Raw genomic sequence first — 22,936 nt, 5'->3', positions numbered from 1 at the left:
CTGACAAGGGAAGTCAGGGACAGCATAAAAGCTAAAGAGAAAGCATAAAATGTGGCGAAGAGCAGTGGGAAAGCAGGGGATTGGGTAGCCTACAAAGACCAACAGAGGACAACCAAAAAAGAAATAAGGAGGGAGAAGATTAAATATGAGGGTAAACTAGCCAGTAATATAAAAGAAGATTGCAAGGGTTTTTTTTAGATATATAAAGGGTAAGAGAGAGGCAAAAGTGGACATTGGGCTGCTGGAAAATGACGCTGGAGAAGTAGTAGTGGGGAACAAAGAAATGGTGGAGGAACTGAATAGGTACTTTGCGTCAGTCTTCACAGTGGAAGACACGAGTGACATCCCCAAAGTTCAAGAGAGTCGGGGGGCAGAGGTGAGTACGGTAGCCATTACCAAGGAGAAGGTGCTAGGAAAACTGAAAGGTCTGAAGGTGGATAAATCACCTGGACCAGATGGATTACACCCCAGAGTTCTTAAGGAGATATCTGAAGAGATAGTGGAGGCATTAGTGGTGATCTTTCAGGAATCACTGGAGTCAGGGAGGGTCCCAGGGGACTGAAAAATCGTTAATGTAACCCCCCTGTTTAAGAAGGGAGTGAGGCAAGAGACGGGAAATTACAGGCTGATTAGCCTGACCTCGGTCGTTGGTAAGATTTTAGAGTCCATTATTAAGGATGAGATTTCAGAATACTTGGAAATGCATGGTAAAGTTGGGCAAAGTCAGCATGGTTTCATCAAGGGGAGGTCATGCCTGACAAATCTGTTAGAATTCTTTCAGGAGGTAACGAGTAGGTTAGACAAAGGAGAGCCAATGGATGTTATCTACTTGGACTTCCAGAAGGCCTTTGACAAGGTGCCGCACAGGAGGCTGCTCAGTAAGATAAGAGCCCATGGCGTAAGAGGCAAGGTATTAGCATGGATAGAAGATTGGCTGTCTGGCAGGAGGCAGAGAATGGGGATAAGGGGGTCATTTTCAGGATGGTGACCGGTGACTAGTGGAGTTCCGCAGGGGTCAGTGTTGGGACCACAACTTTTCACTTTATACATTAATGATCTAGATGAAGGAACTGAGGGCATCCTGGCTAAGTTTGCAGATGATACAAAGATAGGTGGAGGGACAGGTAGTATTGAGGAGGTGGGGAGGCTGCAGAAGGATTTGGACAGGTGAGGAGAATGGGCAAAGTGGCAGATGGAATACAACGTGGGGAAGTGTGAGGTCATGCACTTTGATAGGAAGAATAGAGGCATGGACTATTTTCTAAATGGGGAGAGAATTCAGAAATCTGGAGTGCAAAGGGACTTGGGAGTCCTAGTCCAGGATTCTATTGTTAACTTGCAGGTTGAGTCGGTAGTTAGGAAGGCAAATGCAATGTTGGCATTTATTTCAAGAGGACTAGAATATAAAAGCAGGGATGTGCTGCTGAGGCTTTATAAGGCTCTGGTCAGATCACATTTAGAATATTGTGAGCAATTTTGGGCCCTGTATCTCAGGAAGGATGTGCTGGCCCTGGAGAGGGTCCAGAGGAGGTTCACGAGAATGATCCCAGGAATGAAAGGCTTAACATATGGGGAACGTTTGAGGTCTCTGGGTCTATACTTGGTGGAGTTTAGAAGGATGAGGGGGGATCTGATTGAAACTCACAGAATACTGAAAGGCCTGGATAGAGTGGATATGGGGAAGATGTTTCCATTAGGAGAGACTAGGACCTGAGGGCACAGCCTCAGAGTAAAGGGAAGACATTTAAGAGCAGAGATGAGGAGAAACTTCTTTAGCCAGAGAGTGGTGAATCTATGGAATTCATTGCCACAGAAGGCTGTGGAGGCCAGGTCATTGAGTGTATTTAAGACCGAAATAGATAGGTTCTTGATTGATAAGGGGATCAAAGGTTACAGGGAGAATGGGGTTGAGAAACTTATCAGCCATGATTGAATGGCGGAGCAGACTTGATGGGCCGATTGGCCTAATTTCTGCTCCTATGTCTTATGGTCTTATTAAGTATAGCTCAGCATCTACAGTTGGAAGTGAAACCTGACATTCGTGAGTCACAGCTGGAGGTAGTGACACTTCAGTTACAAATGAAGACGCTTGAATTTGGACAAGCAAAGGAACTGAAAACACTTGGATTAGAAGCAAAGACCAGATAAATGGCTTTTAAAAGGAACAGGCAGAAAGGCAGGAGAGAGAAAGAAAATAGGAAAGGGAATTAGAAATCGTGAAGACAGAGATGGAAGAAAGAGAAAAAGAGAGAGAGAGAAAATTCCAACTGAAAATGTTGGCAGTCGAAAAAGGACGCCAGTAGGTGAGGAAGGACTTACCTCCAGAGTAGAACCCAGTGGGGAGACATTTAAATTTATACAAGCTCTTCCAAAGTTTGAGGAAAAAGATATTGAAGCATTCTTTATTTCATCTGAGACGCTAGCTAAACAGATGAAATGGCCACAGGAAAGCTGGACGTTATTATTACAGTCTAAATTGGTGGGTAGGGCACATAGCTATCCGACGAAATGTCGGTGAATTATGATGTGGTGAAAAAGGCTATCTTAAGTGCATATGAGTTGGTTCCTGAAGCATATAAGAAGAAATTTAGGAATATGAGAAAACAGCCTAGGCAAACTTATATCGAGTTTGAAAGAGTAAAACAAAGTAATTTTGACTGGTGGATATGGACGTTAAAAATAGAGACAAAGTATGCATCTCTTAGGGAAGTAATTCTTTTGGAGGAATTTAAAGATTCAATCCCTTCGCTAGTGAGAACTTATGCAGAGGAACTGAGGGTTGATTCTGTAAGACAAGCAGCAGAGATAGCTGATGATTATGAGTTAGTTCATAGAACTAAACCTTTATTTAATCACCCTATCAAACTGGAAAAGGATAAAAAGTGGGAAGGTGAAAGGAAGGTAGGTAGTCAGGGAAGAGGAGGAGTAGCTGGAAGTTCTCAGGCAGTTTTTTCTCAGAATAAAAAGGAAGATGTTGAAGGTAGGAGTGCCATTCGAAAATTGAGGTGTTTTCATTGTAATAAAGTGGGGCACATGAAGTCAGTGTGTTGAAAATTGCAGGAAAAATCTGTTGGAATTATTGGGGTACAGAAAAGCTTTGGAGAGTACTGTGGGCTCTGAGGTTCAGGCACAGGAGAAACCAGTGATTTGTGTACAGGTGAAATTTGGAGAATCGGTGATAGCTGAAGAAATAGGAATGTGTTCACAGTTTACTCAAGATAATTCTAAGGAGCAGGTTGCAAGAATGTTTAAAGATTTTGTGTGTGAAGAGAGAGTCTTTCCATATGCATAGGACGGAGTAGGTAAAGATGTTAAAATTTTAAGAGACATAGGGGCTAGTCAATCCTTAATATTGTGAGATGGTGATATTTGTTGTTCAAAGCAAGTATTGCAGGAGCAGGTAATAAGAAGTGGGGTTCATGGAGATGCGAAATCTATTCCATTGTGGAGGGTAAATTTAAAGAGTAAATGGAGGACAGGTGAAGTTATAGTTGGAGTGGTGGAAAAATTGCCCATTACAGGGTTTCAGTATATTCTGGGTAATGATATAGCTGGATTACAAATGTGGGTGATGACTATGGTAGTTGAGCAGCCTGTAGAAGTGTTTTCAACAGAGGTGTTGCAGAAGGAATATCCTGGATTGTTTCCAAATTGTGTTGTAACAAGATCAAAGGCTCATAGGGAACAAGAAGAAAAACAAGGGCAGGCTGTTCAAAGGCAAGAAGAAGGTGTCGAAGTCCAATTAGTTGACACTGTGTTTGATAACAGTGTTCAGGAGGAAAGACTACAGGATAATTCTGCTGAAGTGTTTAACTCAAGGTTAGTGGAGTTACAGAAAAATGATTTGCAATTAGAACAGTTACATCAGCAAACTTACTCAGAAACAGAAGCAAGATGTATTCCAGTATGTTATTACCTTCAGGGAGATATTTTAATGAGGAAATGGAGGTCGGATCATATCTCAGCAAATGAAAGCTGGAGGGAGGTGCATCAGATTGTTATCCCATTGGGATATAGAAATGAGGTTCTGAGGATTGCTCATGAAATTCCAATGGATGGGGTCAGTGGGGGGGCGCATTTAGGAATTTACTTAGGAAAACACAGGAAAAGATAGAGAGTTTTTTTTGGGCCAGGATTGCATAGTGATGTAGTCAAATTCTGTAGAACTTGTCATACATCTCAAGTAACAGGAAAATCACAAGCAGTGATTAAGCCAGCGCCTTTAATCCCAATACCAGCATTTGAAGGACCTTTTACCAAGGTCATGATTGATTGTATAGGATCCTTCTCTAAGACTAAAAATGGAAATTAGTATTTACTGACAATAATGGATGTGTCTACCAGGTTTCCTGAAGCGATACCTTTAGGAAATATTACAGCTAAGAGGATTGTGGAGGAGTTAATTAAAATCCTAACAAGATATGGTTTACCTAAGGAAACACAATCAGATCAGTGGTCAAATTTCATGTCACAGCTGTTAAAGGAAGTAATGAACAGTTTGGGGATAAAACAGTTTAAGACAACAGGTTATCATCTGGAGTCACAAGGAGCTTTGGAAAGATGGCATCAAACTTTAAAAACTATGATGAGAGCGTACTATCAGGATTATCCACAGGATTAGGATACAGGAATTCCATTTTTGTTATTTGCTATTAGAGACGCTCCTAATGCTGATTTTAGCCCTTTTGAACTAGGTTATGGTCATGAGGTAAGGGAACCACTGAAATTGATTCATGAGAAATAGGTGGGTCACAATTCAGAAACTATTCTGGATTACGTATCAAATTTCAGGGAAAGCTTGAACAGAGCATGTGAATTGGCCAGGGAACATTTAAAGACAACACAGCAACTGATGAAAGTGAAGGCAGATAAGAAAGCTAAAACTTGCAGCTTTGTTTCCGGAGAGAATGTACTAGTTTTGTTACCAGTACTCAGTGATTCATTAAATGCAAGATTTAGTGGGCCTTACAAGATTGAAAAGAAATTGAGCGGAGTAAATTATTTAATAAATACTCCAAATAGAAGAAGTCATAGGGTGTGTCATGAAAATATGCTTAAAAAGTACTCTGACAGGGAAGAGGAACAAAAAGACGTATTATTGATGGTATGATGAGAAATAGGTAGAAGTGCAAGACTCTGAAATTGGTTTTCCTCTAATCAAATTGGATAATGAGGGGGTGCTTAAAAATTTGAATGAAATGGAGTTACCTTCCAAACAAGTGTCAAAGTGATTTGGAAAAGCTGTGGAATCACACAAACCTATTTGTGGAAATAAGCTGGGGAAGACAGATTTAGCTACACATGATGTCTCTGTACAAGTTTCATCTTCAATAAGGCAACATCCTTATAGATTAAATCAGGCAAAGTTATCACAAGTGCAAAAAGAAATTGATTTCATGCTTCAAAATGATATCATTGAGTCCAGTTGCAGTAACTGGAGTTTGCCTGTTGTACTGGTATCGAAACCAGATGGAGCACAAAGACTGTGGGTAGATTATCGAAAGGTGAATGTGGTGACAAAAGCAGATTCATATCCTATACCAAGGTTGGAAGATTGCATTGAGAAAGTGGGACAATTGAAATTTATTACAAAGATTGATTTGCTAAAAGGATATTGGCAGGTACCCTTGTCAGAGAGAGCAAAGGAGTTATCAGCTTTTGTAACGCCAAGTGGACTATACCAGTTTAAAGTATTGCCATTTGGTATGAAGAATGCACTTGTGACATTTCAAAGACTGACAAAGTAATTGCAGGTCTAAGCAATTGTGTTGTTTATATTGATGATCTAATAGTTTTCAGTCAGATGTGCGAGGAGCATTTACAGCATCTGGAAGAATTATTTACTTGACTACAAGAAGCTAATTTGGTGATGAACTTGGCTAAAAGTGAATTTGCAAAAGCGCAAGTTACATACCTAGGAAACTATTCTCCTGGATTACATATCAAATTTCAGGGAAAGATTGAACAGAGCATGTGAGTTGGCTAGGGAACATTTAAAGACTTCACAGCAAGTGATGAAAGTGAAAGCAGATAAGAAAGCTAAAACTTGCAGCTTTGTTTCTGGAGAGAATGTACTAGTATTGGACATGGTAAGGTGGCGCCGAGAGATGCAAAAGTCAAGGCTATCATGGATTTCCCAGCGCCTACAACAAAACGAGAAGTTTTGAGATTTCTGGGCATGAGTGGGTTTTACTGGAAATTTGTACCAAATTTTAGCTGAGTGGTTGCTCCACTGACTGAACTACTAAAAAAGGACAAGAAGTTTCAATGGACACAGGAGTGTCATAAGTCATTTGATAGTTTGAAAACTGTATTAACTACGACACCAGTTTTGGCAGTACCCAATTATGCCAAGCAATTCAAGTTGGCCGTTGACCCAAGTGATATGAGCATTGGGGCTACACTATTACAAGATGACACTGGAACTGAAAAACCAATAGGGTATTTTTCATGGAGCTGAATGTACAACAGAGAAGATATTCAACGATCAAAAAAGAGACTTTGTGTTTGGTGTTAATATTTCAGCATTTTGAAAGTTATGTTGCAAACAATTCATCAGGAAAAACTGTTCATACAGACCGTAATCTTGTGAAGTTTTTCGACAAATTTTGAGACAACAGTGCAAGACTTTTCAGATGGAGTCTATTACTACAACCATTTAATCTATGGATTATACATATTGCTGGTAGAGAGAATCTGTTTTCAGATGCATTGTTCAAGAGTTTTGAAGCTTAAAGGAAAATTGGACATTTTAAACAACCTGGACACTGAACTGGAGCGATTTCTGTTGATAGTAAGGACTTGTATATATATTATGTTAATGCATGCATCTGGTAATGTAATAGGGTAATACATAAAGGAGTGTGAGATGGGTTATTAAAAAAATTGAAGCCGTCTTTTAGAATTATGACGGTTCATTTTTCAATAGGAAGAGGGATGTCAGGAAGAGATGTTAATGTATAATGTTATTGGAAATTACTTTTTTTTAAATAGAGGTTTAGTCTGGTCTGTGTTAATTGGATTAAAGCTAGCAAGTCTGGGTGCTTTGAGTATAGTAAGTTTTGAGATGTAAACAGTAGGTAGAGGGTACATTTGCATTTTGTTGCATAGAACATTCAAGAGTGGGAGTGAAATCTTGCACCTAACTCAGAGACACCAAGCAATGTTTATATTACCAATAAAATTCCTACTGTGAAAGGGGTTCAAAGGGCCTGCTGATACAATGAAAATTTACATTCAAAGGAGAATGCTGGATACAATAGAAAGGAATTTGTGTGTGCAGTACAGAGGCATGTAAGATCTCAGCCTGTAAGCCTACAACTGTCTGCAAAGGAATCAAATTGAAAGGAACCTCATTTTAAATTTGTAAGGTGAAAAATGCTTTGCCTGGTGTCTAAGTTTATTGATTATTGTTGCCTTCGTGGAGATTAGTTTGGGAATTTGTTGAAAGTTATGATAGTAGCGATTTGTAGCTATGTGTATGTGTTTAATTTGTTGCAACTTAATAAATGTTTAATTTAGTTTGATATAAAAACCTCTCGAGAGCTGGTGGTCTTATTCCTGAATTTAGAGTTGCAACTCAAAACATACCAATTGAAAATATAGGTTATGACAGATGTTTAAAGTTTCCCTCTGGGATTTTAAATAACTGAGCCTTTACAAACTGCTGTGTCATAACAAAAGACAGGAGTGGTGCACAACCAGAGGCAGCAGCACCAAACTGCTGGGAGACAGGCATGAATGCATTTCCTTACCCCAATGAAGGAGATCACACCTGGAGTGCTCTGTACAGTTTTGGTTTCCTTTCTTAAAGAAGGATATGCTTGCATTGGAAGTTGAGAGAGAGCTCATTAGGCTGATTCCTAGGATGAAAGGCTTGTCTTAAAAGGAAAGGTTCAGCAGGTTGGGTCTGTACTCGGAGCTTTGAAGAATTAGATGTGATTTTATTAAAACATATAAGATTCTGAGGGGGCTTGATAGGATAGATGCTGAGAGGATGTTTCCTCTTGTAGAGGAATCTAGAACCATGGGGAAAAATTAAAAAATAAGGGATCTCCCACTTAAGACAGAGGTGAGGAAGGATTTCTTCTCTGAAGGTTGTTGGTCTTTGGAATTCTTTCCTAGAGAGCTGGGTTATTGAATATATTTAAGGCTGAGTTAGACAGATTTTTGGATTGACAAAGGAGTCAAAGGTTACGAGGGACAGTCAAGAAAGTGGAGCTTAGGCCACAATTAGATCAGCCATGATCTTAATGAATGGGGGAACAGGCTTGATGGGCCAAATGGTCTACTCCTGCAATTTCTTTTGAACTAATGAGATCATATTTTCCATTACTGGAGTAGCCATGGTGGAGGTCATGGCTGATGTTCATACTAAATCCTCCCTCAGATATTCCTCTTGCCCCTTGTCCCACAATCTCTTCTGATTCACAGCTGCAGATGGTGTAAACATGCACCTCTTGTTTTGCCCCTTTCCATTACCAAAACTCAATACTTGTGCCTTTCTCCTTTCAGATACCCAAGAATTGCAACTTGGCCAAAGTGGAACAGCAGAAGGTGAATAAACACCATCACTCACCCCTCTCACATTCAGCTACCAGTTCAAATACTGACACTCCATGCTTTAGTGGATAGCTCAGAAGCTGGATCTGCACGTAGTGAGCCAACAGGTATGAGCAGCCTGCAGCAAGGGCATGGGCAAGGTTAGCACAGTTGCCAGCTCACTGGAGGGCAAAGCCACTCAACTTCTGCAGAAGAGGACTCAGGTGATGACTTTGATGAAACAACTTACAGAAGAAGGCTGATGGGTATGCACACTGAAATGCTTGGTGTATTGGCAGGTCGCCAGAAAATTGTGGTCAATGTCAAGAAGCATTAATGGGTCCAGCACCAACTTGGCACACCACCTTGAGCCCATCCTTTTGAGTGTGCAAGTGGTGGCCAACTCCATTAGCACATTTGTGGAGCCAACCATGATATCAATGTCTCAGCTTCCACTGCTGTACAAGATTTCACTCAGCGTCTGGGTGCCGCAGTGGAAACTCAGACTAAAGTTATGCAAGTTCAGCCTACTGCCATCATAGCTACAAATACCAGTGCTCAAAGGGGCTTGAACAAGGAATCACAAAAGTCCAAGAATCTGCCTTCCAATGCTATGATTACTGAGGCGCTAACCTGGGCAAGTAGTGGTGGCAGAGTAAGAACCTTTTGTCCTCTCTTAGCATTAGACCTCCCACCACTGCCATATCACGAGTGCCTTTGCTGTTTCTGTCAACCAGCCAGCACAGACTGTTGCTGTCCATGCTGAGATGGTGCAGTCCAAAGCCGGTGCTAGATTCAGAGCTGCCTGAGGTTGTCCTGAGGTTGTAAAGTCATCTGCAGTCTGCTCCAGTGAAAGTCAGCAGACCTCTTTCAGCTATGCTGCAGCCACTGGGGCAGCACTGGGACTGGCAAAGGCACATGGAAGATTGACACCAACAGAACACATATAGGTGATTCATTGACTTCTAAAAATAACATGGCATTGTTTGATTCTTAAATTTGGTTTGGAATGTTTATTTTGTGAAGGGCTTTTGTTTTTACATTGGACCACGCAGGCCAGAGGGAGGGGAAGGTGTGGGGATGGGAGTTTGGAGTTGTGTTCACTGGTACAGTGACGATCATGGGCAGTCTAGGCAGAACTTGGCTGTATTGGCTGCCTCTTCCCAGCTTCCTCCTCCTCAGCTGGTCTTCAAGATGGCAGGGTTTTGCAGCATGCATCAGACCACCCCAAATCTTGACACGTGCTCTGCTGAGTGCTGCATTGCTCCTCCAGAATAATTCAGCTGTGGAACACCACTGAGCACCCCATTTGTCTGCTCTACCACATTTTATGCAGCAGCATGGCTTTCATTGCCTGCGTGCTGCTCACCTGTGCATGGATTGCACACTGGTATGTTGGAGTCATGAGCCAAGTTATCCAAGATTATCCCTTGTTGCCCAGTAGCCACCCTCAGTTTGTCGTGATGATTCAAATGCAGATAGCACAACAGACTGCCGCGGAACAAAGGCATCACGATTATGCAAAGACATGGGGCAATGAACTGCATGATATGCTGTGTAAAGTTACACATCAGCCGGACACTGAAGGCATGGTATTCCTTGGGTTTGTTTGTGATACATCTCAGAGTTGACATGCTGTGCCTCCAAAGCAATGTGAATGCAGTCAAGGCACCCTGCATGGACAAACTGCAATCCTCATGAAATCATATGCTCACTTTGCCTGCTTCATTCTGGCAATACAGAATGAAATATATTTGGCTTTCTCAGAATACAGAGCCTCAGTGATCTCCATTATGGAACAGTGGACAGCAAACAGGGAGATGTTGCAAATATCTTGTGCTCTAGCCTGGGAGGAGCCAGGCATATAGTTCATGTCCAAGGTTACCTTCATAGCCACTGGAAATGGTGTCATTGCTCTGCTCTGATGCTGCAGTTGTGACTGTAGCAGGTGGCAGTTTTCAATGAGGACATAAGAACATAAGAAATAGAAACAGGAGTAGACCATTCTGCCGCTCAAATCTGCTCTGCCATTCAATAAGATCACGGCTGATCTTCTTGTGTTTTGATTTCCACATTACCATCTAACCCCGATAACCCTTGATTCCTTTGCCTAATGTTAGGGGGAAGAAAGTAAGTGAGAATGTATGGTAAGGGAGAATTCATTATAAGGGAATGAATTACTTAAATTAGAATCTATAGGCAGGCCAGCACAAACCAGTAAATCAACGGTTAAACAGTTAAACCAGATGAACTTTGTACACCTGCAGGGCTTGCAATCACCAGCAAGGTCCTGGGAGCTAGACTGGGCATGAAGGAATTAAAAATAAGATAGATTGGGTGTCCTGGGAGTCAGGCTGGAGACTTAGTTGGAAAACAACTAAGATTAAGTGTGCCGTTCAACAGATAGGGGAAAGACAGATGGTCCCAGCTTAGTTAGGAGGGAATGTCTCTGCCTGAGTGAAAAGTCGGGTGTACAGAGATGCCAGAGATGTATGTGATCAGTAAAGTATAATTATACTGAACACTTGTAATTTAGCAGAGTGCTATCTCAAGCTGCCTTGAGATGGTTTTCTCCTTGCAATTGCTCGAATAAACGATCGTGACCTGTACCTGAGCCTCCTGCGGTCTGTTTGTCAAAGTTACCACAACACCTAACAAGAATCTATCTGCCTCTGCCTTAAAAATATTCAATGACCCCGCCTCCACCACCTTCTGAGGCAGAGAATTCCAAAGCTGCACAACCCTCAGAGAAAAAAATTCTCCTCATCTCTGTCCTAAAAGGGCAGCCCCTAATTTGAAAACAGCGCCCCCTGGTTCTGGACTCACCCACAAGAGGAAACATCATTTGGATGTCCCTCTTGTCAAGGCCGTTCAGAGTCTTGTACGCTTCAATCAAATCATGCCTCACTCTTCTAAACTCCAGTGGAAGCAAGCGCAGTCCGTCTGATCTTTCCTCATAAAGCAACCCACTCATTGCAGGTATCAATCTAGTAAACCTCCTTTGAACTGCCTCCAATGCATTTACATCCTTCCTTAAATAAGGAGATCAAAACTGCACACAATATTTGAGATGGTCTCACCAATGCACTGTATGACTGAAGCATAAAATCCTTACTTTTATGTTCAATCCCTCTTGTAATAAAGGATAGCATTCCAGTAGTCTTAATTACTTGCTGTACCTGCATACTAAATTTTTGTGACTCATGTACTAGAATACCTAGATCCCTCTGCACCTCAGAATTATGCAGCCGTTCTCCATTTATGTTCTACTCTACTTTTTCGTTCTTCCTGCCAAAGTGAACAACTTCACATCTTCCCACATTAAACTACATTTGCCAGATCTTTGCCCACTCATTCAACCTATCTATATCCATCTGCAACCTTGTGTCCTCTTCGTAACATACTTTCCTACCTATCTTTGTGTCATCTGCAAATCTAGCTACCATGCCTTCACTCCCCTCATCTAAGTTATTGATGTAATTTGTAAAAAAAAATTGAGGCCCCAGTACAGACCTCTGTGAGACTCCACTCGTCGCATCCTGCCAATCTGAAAAAGACCCATTTATGCATACTCTGCTTTCTGCCAGCCAGTCAATCTTCTATCCATTCTAATATGCTGCTCACTACACCATGTGCTTTTATTTTCCGTAATAATCTTTGATGTGGCACCTTATCAAATACCTTCTGGAAATCTAAGTACAGTACATCTACACCTTTACCTAGCTTCCTATTCTTCTTGAATGTCATGTACCTTCAATATTAAGGACCCAATCTTTGTTGTCCTGCAGCCACATCTCCGTAATTGCTATCAGATCATATTTATTTACTTCAATGTGGGTCATCAATTCATTTACTTTGTTATGAATGCTGCGTGCATTCACATAGAAAGCCTTCAATTTTGTCTTTTTGCTACCTTTGTAACATCTAGTCTTGACTGTTGATGTACTCTTAGGTTTTTTTCTCTTTGCCCCTTCCAGCCATTCTCTGACCCTCACTTCTCATATTGCTATCTTGTTCTCCTGTCTTGACTCTATACCTTGAATTTCTACCTCTACCCAAACTTGATCCCTCATGTGAAGCACATCCTCAGTGAAGCAGAGATGTCTGAAAACATTGTTTCTCACTGAGGTTCAAAGAAAAGAAAAAATCCTCTCTCTTCTAGCAGCTTATCCTGCTCTGTGTTGCTTCTGTTCATTCTCCCTGTCATGCATATTGGCAAGCTGCGTCTGGGAGCAAGTGGTTTGTGCAGAGTCCATGAAGCCAGAAAATGTCTTAGAGCATGTGATGCCATGTCATGCCACTAACTGTAGACTCTACCAACTTTAAATAATTCCAAACACTTGTATAATTGCAACAAAATCTAGTAGAAATCAATCAACACCTAACCTGAAGTAGTTGATTATCTCTTAAATAGCGCTGATAAGGGCGAACACATGTTCAGCTTTACATGTTGAAGATATGGCTTGAGCTGGAGCTTCTAGCTCCACAATAGATATGCCTATCTGCATACTTCAGGCGGATGCTCTCTGTAGGCATGGGCCAAAAAGATTGGCCCAAGGATGCAAATTTCACAGACAAAGTTAGTGGTACACTACAATGGCGTACCACTAACATTTGGACTATGTAGCCCTCTGATGCTTAACTACCCCTTCAGACAAAGAAATCTGCCAACCCTACCTAGTCTGGGCAGTTTACATTTTTAAAAAAATTCCTAGAAGGCAGCCCAGCATTACCTTCTGAGGATAACTATCAAGAATGGGCAATAAATGCTAGTGTCTAGATACTAGTATCACCTTCATGCCAGAACAAAATAAAAATAGAGCACAATTCAGTTTCATGTCATATTGCTGCTTTATTCTTGTGTATACTGATATTAAATTATTGGCACATACAAAACAGGATGTGGTTTGAAAGTTAAACTCAACGGTTCAGACACAAGTATGTGCATTTTAAAAAGTTCTTTCATGGGATGTGAGCAAAACTGTCAAGGCCAGCATTTGTTGAGGTGGTGGTGGATGAGCTTTCTTCTTGAACGGCTGCAGTCTATCTGGTGTAGGTACACCCACAGTGTTATTAGGAAGGGCGTTCCAAGTTTCTGACCCAGAGACAGTAAAGGAATGACGATATAGTTCCAAGCCAGGATGGTGCATGACTTTGAGGGGAACTTGCAGATGGTAGAATTTCCATGCGTCTTGCTGACCTTGTCCTTCTAGGTGGTAGAGAATGTGTATTTGGAAGATGCTGTCTAAGGGGCCTTGGCAAGCTACTGCACTGCATCTTATACATGGTACACACAGGTGCTACTGTGCATCAGAGGTGGAAGGAGTGAATACTTAAGATTATGAATGGGGTGCCGATGAAGCTGGCTGTTTTGTCCCGGATGATGTTGAGCTTTTTGAGTGTTGGTGGAGCTGCACTCGTTCAGGAAAGGGAACAGTATTTTATCATGCTCCTGAATTGGGTCTTGTAGATGGTGCACAGGCTTTGGGGAGTCAGGAAGTGAGTTACTCACAACAAAATTCCCAGCCTCTGACCTGATCTTTTATATAAAAAGTGTATAATAGCAGGTCCAGATTTCTTTGGATATTGAGGACAGGGGATTAAACACTGGGCCACTGAGAGCAGGAGATGGCAGAGATACCCATCAGATTCATTGTGAGGGTGATATTGAAGACAGTGGGAAAAATGTTGCTGATGTAGAGATAAATTATTCCGGAGGCTAGGTTAGGCGAATCATGGAGAAGAACATTGATATGTTTAATGGCGAAAGTGGCCCATTTCTGGGCCGATGCCTAGGATGCTATATAGAGCATTTTAGAAGCCTTTAAGACTTTGTGTCGGTTGGAACTAAACAAACTATTTTACTGCCCAACAATATTAGGAAATTAAATATAGGAGTATGTCATTTAGCCCTGCTAGCCAGTTTTGCCATTAATGAGACGATGGCTGATCTGTGACCTAACTCCTTTGCCCCAGATTCCTAAATGCCTTTGGCTAACAAAAACCTATCAATCTTAGATTTAAAATTAATCTAGCATGTACTTTTTAAAAAAATTATTCATTCAGGGGATGTGGGCATTGCTGGCTAGGCCAGCATTTATTGTCCATCCCTAGAGAGGATGGTGGTAGTGAGCCTCTGTCTTGAACCACTACAGCCCATGGTGTAGATACACTCACAGTGCTGTTAGGAAGGAAGTTCTGGATTTTGACTCAGTGACAGTGAAGGAATGATGATACAGTTCCGCGTCAAGATGATATGTAACTTGGAGGGGAACTTGCACGTGGTTGTGTTCCCATGCATCTGCTGCCTTTGTCTTTCTAGGTAATAGAAGTTACAGGTTTGGAAGGTGCTGTCAAAATAGTCTTGGTGAGTTGCTGTAGCGCATATTGCAGATGGTGTACACTGCTGCCACTGTGTGTTAGTGGTAGAGGGAGTGAATGTTTAAGATGGTGGATGGGGTACAAATCAAGTTTCTGCTTTGTCCTGGATGGTGTCAAGCTTCTTGAGGGTTGTTGGAGCTGCACTCGTCCAGGCAGGTGGAGAGTATTCCATCACACTCCTGACTTGTGCCGTGTAGATGGTAGATAGGCTTTGGACAGCTTTACTCGCTGCAGAATTTCAAGCCCTTGTAGCCACAATATTTATTTGGCTGGTCCAGTTCAGTTTCTGGTCAATGGTAACCCCCAGGAAGTTGAAACTGGGGGATTCAGTGATGCTAACACCATTGAATGTTAAGGTGAGATGATTAGACTCTCTTGTTGGAGATGATTATTGCCTGGCACTTCTGTGCTGCGAATGTTACTTGCTAGCTATCAGCCCAAGCCTGAATGTTGTCCAGGTGTTTCTAAATATGGACATTGAAAACATCAGGGTCTGAGGAGTCGTGAATGGTGCAGAATATATTGCAATCATCAGCGAACATTCCCACTTATAACCTCAAGATGGAGCGAAGGTCATTGATGAAGCAGCTAAAGATGGTTGTGCCTAGGACAATACCCTGAGGAACACCTGCTGTGATGCCTTGGGACTGAGATGATTGACCTTTAATAAGTTCAACTATCTTCCTTTGTGCTAGGTATAATCCATGGGTGAGTTTTCCCTGATTCCCCTTGACGTTCCTTGATGCCACACTCAATCAATGCTGCCTTGATGTCAAGAGCATTCACTGTCACCTCACTTCTTGAGTTCAGCTCTTTTATCCATGTTTAGACCAAGGCGGTAATGAACTCAGGATCTAAGTGGCCCGGCTGGAACCCAAACTGAGCGTCAGTGAGCAGGTTAATGCTGAGTAAGTGTCGCTTGACAGCACCGTCGACAGACCTTTCCATCAATTTGCTGATCGTCGAGAGTAGGTTGATGGGGCGATACTTTGGCCAGTTTGGATTTGTCTTGCTCTTTGTGGACAGGTCATACCTGGGCAATTCTCCACATTGTCAGGTAAATGTCAGTGTTGTAGCTGTAATGAAGCAACTCGGCTAGGGGTGCAGCTAGATCTGGAGCACAAATCATCAGTGCTAATGCTGGAATGTGTCACGTGCCATAGACTTTGCAGGATCCAGTGTCTTCAGCCATTTCTTGATATTGAATTGGCTGAAGAATGGCATCTGTGATGCTAGGTCTTCAGAAGAAGGCTGAGATAGATCATGCACTCAGCATTTCTGGGTGAAGATGGTTGCAAATGCTTCAGCCTTGCCTTTTGCACTGATGTGCTAAACTGCCCCATCATTGAGGATGGGGATATTTGTGAAGCCTCCTCCTCCAGTTAATTGTTTCATTGTCCTCCACCATTCCCGACTGGATGTGGCAGGATTGCAGAGCTTAGATCTGATCCGTTGATTGTGGGATTGCTTAGCTTTGTCTATCACATGCTGCTTCCATTGTTTGGCATGCAAGTAGTCCTGTGTTGGAGCTTCAGTAGGCTGACACCTCATTTTTAGGTATGCCTGGTGCTGCTCCTGGCATCCCCTCCTGCACCCTTCATTGAATCAGCATTGATCCCCTGGCTTGATGGTACTGGTAGAATGGGGGATATACCATCCCATGAGGTTACAGATTGTATTCGCGTACAATTCTGCTGCTGCTGATGGCCCACAGCGCCATGGATGCCCAGTCTTGAGTTGCTAGATCCGTTTGAAATCTATCTCATTTAGCACGGCAGTGGTGCCACACAACATGATGGTGGGCATCCTCAATGTGAAGACTGGACTTTGACTCCGCAAGGATTTTGCGGTGGTCACTCCTATCAAGAGTGTCACGGACAGGGAAATCTGTGACAGGTAGACTGGTGAGGACAAGGCCAAGTAGATTTTTCCCTATCGTCACTTCCCTCACTAACTGCCACAGACCCAGTCTAGCAGCTATGTTCTTCAGGACTCAGCCAGCTCAGTCAGTAAAGGTGCTACTGAACAACTCTTGGTGATGGATGTTCTCTCTCATCCAGAGTAGGTTCTGCGCCCATGCCACCCTCAGTGTTTCCTCTAATTGGTGTTCAACATGGAAATGGAGTAATACTGAATTGTCAGCCAGGGGAGGTGGAATGATGGTGGTAGGTGGTAACTAGCAGGAGGTTTCCTTGCCCATGTTTGACCTAATGGCACGAGACTTCATGGTATTCAGGGTCAATGTTGAGGACAAGCAGAATGGAATATAAAAGTAAGGAAGTTTTACTACATCGGTACAGAGATTTGGTAAGACCACACCTGAAGAACTGTGTACAGTTTTGGTTTCCCTTATTTGAAAAGGGATCTAATTGCATTGGAGGCAGTTCAGAGAAGGTTCACTCCACTCTCCATCTCATTCCTGGGATGACAGGCTTACCTTATGAAAAAAGATTGAACAGATTGGGCCTTTATCATTGGAGTTTAGAAGAACGAGAGGTGATCTGATTGAAACATATAAAAGCTTATGGGGACCTGATAGGGTGGATACCAGGGAAATATTTCCTCTTGTAGAGGATACAGTTTAATAAGAGGTATCCCTATTAGGACAGCGATAAGGAGAATTTTTTCTCTCAGATGGCTGTTAGTGTGTGGAATTCACTTGCCCAGAAAGCAGTGAAGTTTGGATCATTGAATAGATTTTTGAAAAACAAGGAAGGCAAGCATTATGGGAGGCTGACAGAAAAGTTGAGACCACAATCAGATGAGCCATGATCTTATTGAATGGCAGAGCATCCTTGAAGGGCCGAATGGCCTATCCACCACATGCTCCTAAGTTATATGTGCCTGACTCCCAGGGCTGTATGCTACTGTGCTGCCATTTCTGGTGGGTCTGTCCTGACATTGGGGCAGGACATACCAAGCGATGGTGACGGTGGTGCCTGGGACATAGTCATACTCACTGAATCATACCAATGCCAGACTATTACTTGACAGGTCTGTGGGACAGCTCTCCCGATTTTGACATAAGCCCCCAGACATTAGAAAGGAGGACCAAAAACAAAAAATGCTGGTAAAATTCAGCAGGTCGGACAGTATCTGTGGAGAGAAAGAATCAGCTGGCTAACTCTGAAGAAGAGTCATATGGACTCGAAATGTTAACTTTGCCTTTTTCTCCATATGTCAGACCTGCTGAGTTTTTCCAGCATTTTTTATTTTTGCTTCAGATTTCCAACATCCGCAGTATTTTGCCTTTATGTTAGTAAGGAGGACTTTGCAAGGTTGATAGGGTTGGGTATGCTGTTGTTGTTTCCGTTGTTGCTTCTGGTGCCTAGGTCAATGCCAGGTGGTCTGTCTTTTTTGGCTTTGTAGCAGTTTGATACAACTGAGTTGCTTGCTAAGCCATTTCAGAGGGCATTTAAGAGTCAACATATTGCTGTGAGTGTGGAGTCACATTTAGGCCAGACCAGGTAAGGACAGCAGATGGGCATTTGTGTACAAGATGGGTTTTTACAAGAACCAACAATGGTTTCATGGTTACCATTACTGAGACTAGCTTTTAATTCCAGATTTTTTGTTAATTTTTTGACCTGTCATGGTGGGCCTCTGGATTACTAGTCCAGTGACATTACTACTACCCCACTGCCGCCCTAGTTGAAAAATAAAAGTTCTAAACTACTACCACCCTTTCTATACAGAATAGTTCCTAACTTAAATCTTGAAAGGACTGGCTCTAATTTTAGGATATGTAGAATCCCCAATCTGCTATAATAGTTTCTCTCTAAACACTCATCAATTCTCCGTAATATCTTGAAAATTTCAACCAAATCACCCCCTCATCTTCTAAAATCCTGGGAATACAACCCTAGTCTGTGCAATCTTGCCTCATAATTTAATCCTTGGCATCATTCTAGTAAATCTACGCTGCACTTCCTACAAGGCCAATATATTCTTCCAAAGGTGTGGTGCCCAGAACTGAACAAATGGTACTCCAGGTGTGATCTAACCAGGGCTTTGTATAGATGTAGCTTCTAACTCCTTGCATTCTTGCCCATTAGATATATAAAAAAAGCATTCCATTAAGCTTTCTTGATTAGTTTCTGCATCCATACTTAAAACATAAAATATTTAGAAAACAGAAATAACACCAGTTGAATTGGCATAAGAAAACGTCAGTCATTCAGTTCACTCATCTCATCAAGTTGTTACAGAATGGGATGTCACGATATGATTCAAAAATATATCTAAACTTCTGGCAGGATACACAAAGTTCCCATGATCTTTTCGAAACAGAGTTAGCCCTCAAATCAGTAGGACCACAACTGAATGGCAGCTTCTAGTGACACTGTTCAAACTTCAGAACTTTCAGAAGTTTTAAGTTCCTCATATACCATAAAAACACACATCTGGAAAATTTACATATTTTTAATTCACCACTTGGTTCGCTACACCACACAAACCATTTTTGAAATAGTCTTTGGGGAGCTTTGTAGGAGCTGCACTGATTCACCTTTCTTATTTTACTAACATTTTCTGGAGCAATAATTCATCTTCAAATCACTATATCCATCAGGCAACGCAATGAGATTGGAATTCATTACATATGGAATTGCATGTCTTAAAAAAGTACCATTAAGCTGCTTTTATTTAAATATTCTCAAATTGCAATCAAGGAACAGTTTGCAGCCAATGCTATGTTGATTTGAGTTCTTTTTCACGCAATAATCTCTCGTATACATTTTTAAAATCTATAATTCCAGCCTACTCTATTGTGTTCATAATTATATAGTGTATTTTGACTTGATAGTTGCTAGCAAGAAAAGTCAGAATCAGAGGAGAACTGATGATTAGCAGAACAAAATAATGATAGCATATGCTGATCCTCATTCAATTTAATTGTTATGAACAGTAGAAATAATTATTCTAATGGCTGGCAGGTTTAACAGCAAAAATTTCAATACTCATTTAGCTTTAGATTCAATCTTCAAGTAAACTGCTACAATGATTTTGAATTTAAGGTAGCTAATCAGTGAATTTAACTTTACAATGCCTGTCTAATTGGCATAACATAAGTGATTTAGTTTAGAAATGACCATATGTAATTCACCATACCTGGTAACATTGTCACAAACTCCATGCCCACCAAACTTAGCCGGTTCTGTAGGTGCACCAGCTTTTCTTATCATTACTTTAAGAGTTAGACGCTTCCCTTTCATTCCAGATATTTCTAGTCGCCGCTGGATCTCCTCTGCAAGGTTGAGAAGAAACACCTCAGCCTCTTTAGTCTGAAAGGGGGAAAGATGACAAGAATATTACCATTCAAACTTTTAGTACAAAAATGACTTGCACACAAGCAGAAACAAAACTTACAAATACTCACTTGCTCATGGCTTCCAACCTCTAATTTGTCAACAGTCTTTACATATATAGAAAATCATTGCAAAGTGCTTTATAATATATAAATATTTGTTTAAAGTTTCAAACATATGTGAAAACAGGATGACATGGCTACTGTCTAAAATTATGAAACCTTGCTTCAAAATGTAAGTTGAGTTACATGGAGAATAATGATCCTCAGAGTTACAGCATTAACCATACTTTACATTTTCTGGTTTATGTAGGGGGTTCCCCTTTCCATTTTCTAGCCTTCCTGTTATGTTGAAAGTCATATTTTTTATTACTGTCTCAAGCTGGCTACAAGCTTACGAGCATCAGTGGCGAGAGAAACATGGTTAATACTTCAGGTCAACGATCTGAAAATTTAACCCAATATTTTTATTATTATTCTTTCATGAGGTGTGGGAGTCACTGGCAAAGCCAGCACCAATGCAGATCCTTAATTATCTTTGAGAAGATGTTGGTGAACTGTTTCTAGAGTGACTGCAGTACATGTAGTGTGGGCACACCAATATTGCTGTTCTATAGGGAGTTCCAGGCTTTTGACCAAGTGACGATAAAGGAACAGTGACATATCTCAATGTCAGAATTGAGATACTTGGAGGGATACTTGAGTGTGGCAGTGTTCCCATGCATCTGTAGGCTTGTGCTTCTGGGTGGTAGAGGTCCCGCCTTTGGAAAGTGTTGGAAGAAATCTTGGCGAGTTGCTGCAGTGCAACTCACTGCTGCCCACATATGCCACAGTGGTGTAGAGTGTGAATATTTAAAATGATGGACAGGGTGCCAATTAAGCAGACTGCTTTGTTTTGGGCAGTGTCAAGCTTTGAGTGTTGGAGTTGTACTCATCCCAGAAAGTGGGGTGTATTCCATCACATTTCTGGCTTGTGCCTTGTAGGTGGTGGACAGGGTTTGTTAGACAAGAGGTGAGTTACTTTCCACAGAATGCCCTCAGCCTCTGACTTGCTCCTGTAGCCACAGTATTTACGTGGCTGGTCCAATTAAATTTTTGGTCAAGGGTGACCTCAGGATGTTGATGGTGGGGGATTCAGTGATGGCAATGCTGTTAAATGTCAAGGGGAAATGATTAGATTCTCTCTTGTTGGAGATGGTCATTGCCTGGTACTCGTGTAGCATAAATGCTACTTGCCACTTGTCAGTCCGAGTCTGAATTTTGTCCAGGTCTTGCTGTATGCAGGCACTAACTCCTTCATTATTTGAGAACTTGGGAATGGAACTGAATACTGTGCAATCATCAGGGAAGGTCATTGATGAAACAGCTGAAGATGGTTGGGCCTAGTATACTGCCCTGTGAAACTCCTACAGCAATGTTCTAGGGTTGAGATGATTGGCCTCCAACAAGCACAACCACGACTTTGTGCTAGGTCTGATTCCAGCCAATGGAGAATTCCACCCACCTTATTTCCATTGACCTTGATTTTACTAGGGCTCCTTGATGCCACATTTGGTCAAATGCTGCTTTGTTCTTGAGGACAGTCAGTCTCACTTCTGGAATTCAGCTCCTTAGTCCATGTTTGGACCAAGGAGGTAATGAGGTCTGGAGCCAAGTAACTCTGACAGAACTCAAACTGAGTATCTCTCTTCACAGATATCTCTTAACTTGTTTAGTGTTCCCAGCATTTTGTGTTCACTGTTACAAAAAATGCTGTTTGTTATTTTAGATGAGGCCAGTTTGGTGCTATGGGAAGCACAGACAATGGATTTGGAAGGGCGCAAAGGTGGCAATGTGGTGAGTAATTGCACAAAGCTTTGAAGCAACAATACATTCAAGGATTTTAGAGTGGAAAGGTAGGTTGGAAATGGGAAGGAAGTTAAAAAGACTAGAGAGATCAAGGGCTTTTTTTTAAGGGGATGATGATGGTAGAGGGAACCATTTACACTGTGATCTAGAGACAGAGAAAAAGAGAATAAGGGAGAAAACAAATATGCTTCAAGTCTAGCACAGGAATGGTTAGGGGCATTGTTTTGGGAGCAACAGCAACAATTGAAGCTGTGGAGGCATTACAATGGATGCAATGTCTCAATTTAAATGACTAAGAAATCCATAAGCTCATGTTTGCTGTTCTTCGAAAGCCACCTTGTATGTCCAACTCTCCTGCAACCTCCATTTATCATCATCACAACTGGCAGTCACAGCATTGACAACTCCCAACATTCCTCACCTCATAATCCTCAACAACTTCTTCCCAAATCTCTAAGATTAATCATTTCACTGAAATTTATTACCTACTTTCTGTCGACCCTTGTGTGCTGACCACTCAATATTATGTCAAAGAGGCAGTCTCTCTTTCCCTTCAGACACTAACCAGCACACTTTCAAAACTGCCATCATCACCAACTCCTTAAAAGCCCCATCCTTGATCCATACATCCACTGTAATTGCCACTTCATCACAAACATCCTCTTCCTTCCTAAGACTTATGAACTCTTTATCACCATCCACCTCTTGCACATCTCTTCCAGCCCTTCAGTCTGGTTTGTCTACCAGACTACCTTGCTCAAAATCTGGTATGATTTGCTTCCCTGAATTTTTCGCATGGTTGACCATTCCATCTGCTCCAAATGCTGCTGTTCTATTGTCCATCTTTGGCAATCTCATTTG

The 22,936-nt window shown here is 41.7% G+C and overlaps 1 protein-coding gene across 3 annotated transcripts in view; it reads right to left on the bottom strand.

Moving 5' to 3' along the window:
- Positions 1-22,936, bottom strand: part of rev1 (REV1 DNA directed polymerase) — a 136,274-nt gene that overhangs the window by 41,187 nt on the left and 72,151 nt on the right. For all 3 annotated transcript variants that reach the window (XM_041199005.1, XM_041199006.1, XM_041199007.1), the window contains one exon: positions 20,032-20,204. In XM_041199005.1, coding sequence (XP_041054939.1) covers positions 20,032-20,204 — 173 coding nt within the window. The remainder of the gene's footprint in view (positions 1-20,031; positions 20,205-22,936) is intronic.

Source organism: Carcharodon carcharias, chromosome 11, assembly GCF_017639515.1.
Source record: "Carcharodon carcharias isolate sCarCar2 chromosome 11, sCarCar2.pri, whole genome shotgun sequence".
Lineage (NCBI taxonomy): Eukaryota > Metazoa > Chordata > Chondrichthyes > Lamniformes > Lamnidae > Carcharodon > Carcharodon carcharias.
The sequence above is the reverse complement of the archived record's forward strand: the minus strand, read 5'-3'. Positions and strand labels throughout refer to the sequence as shown.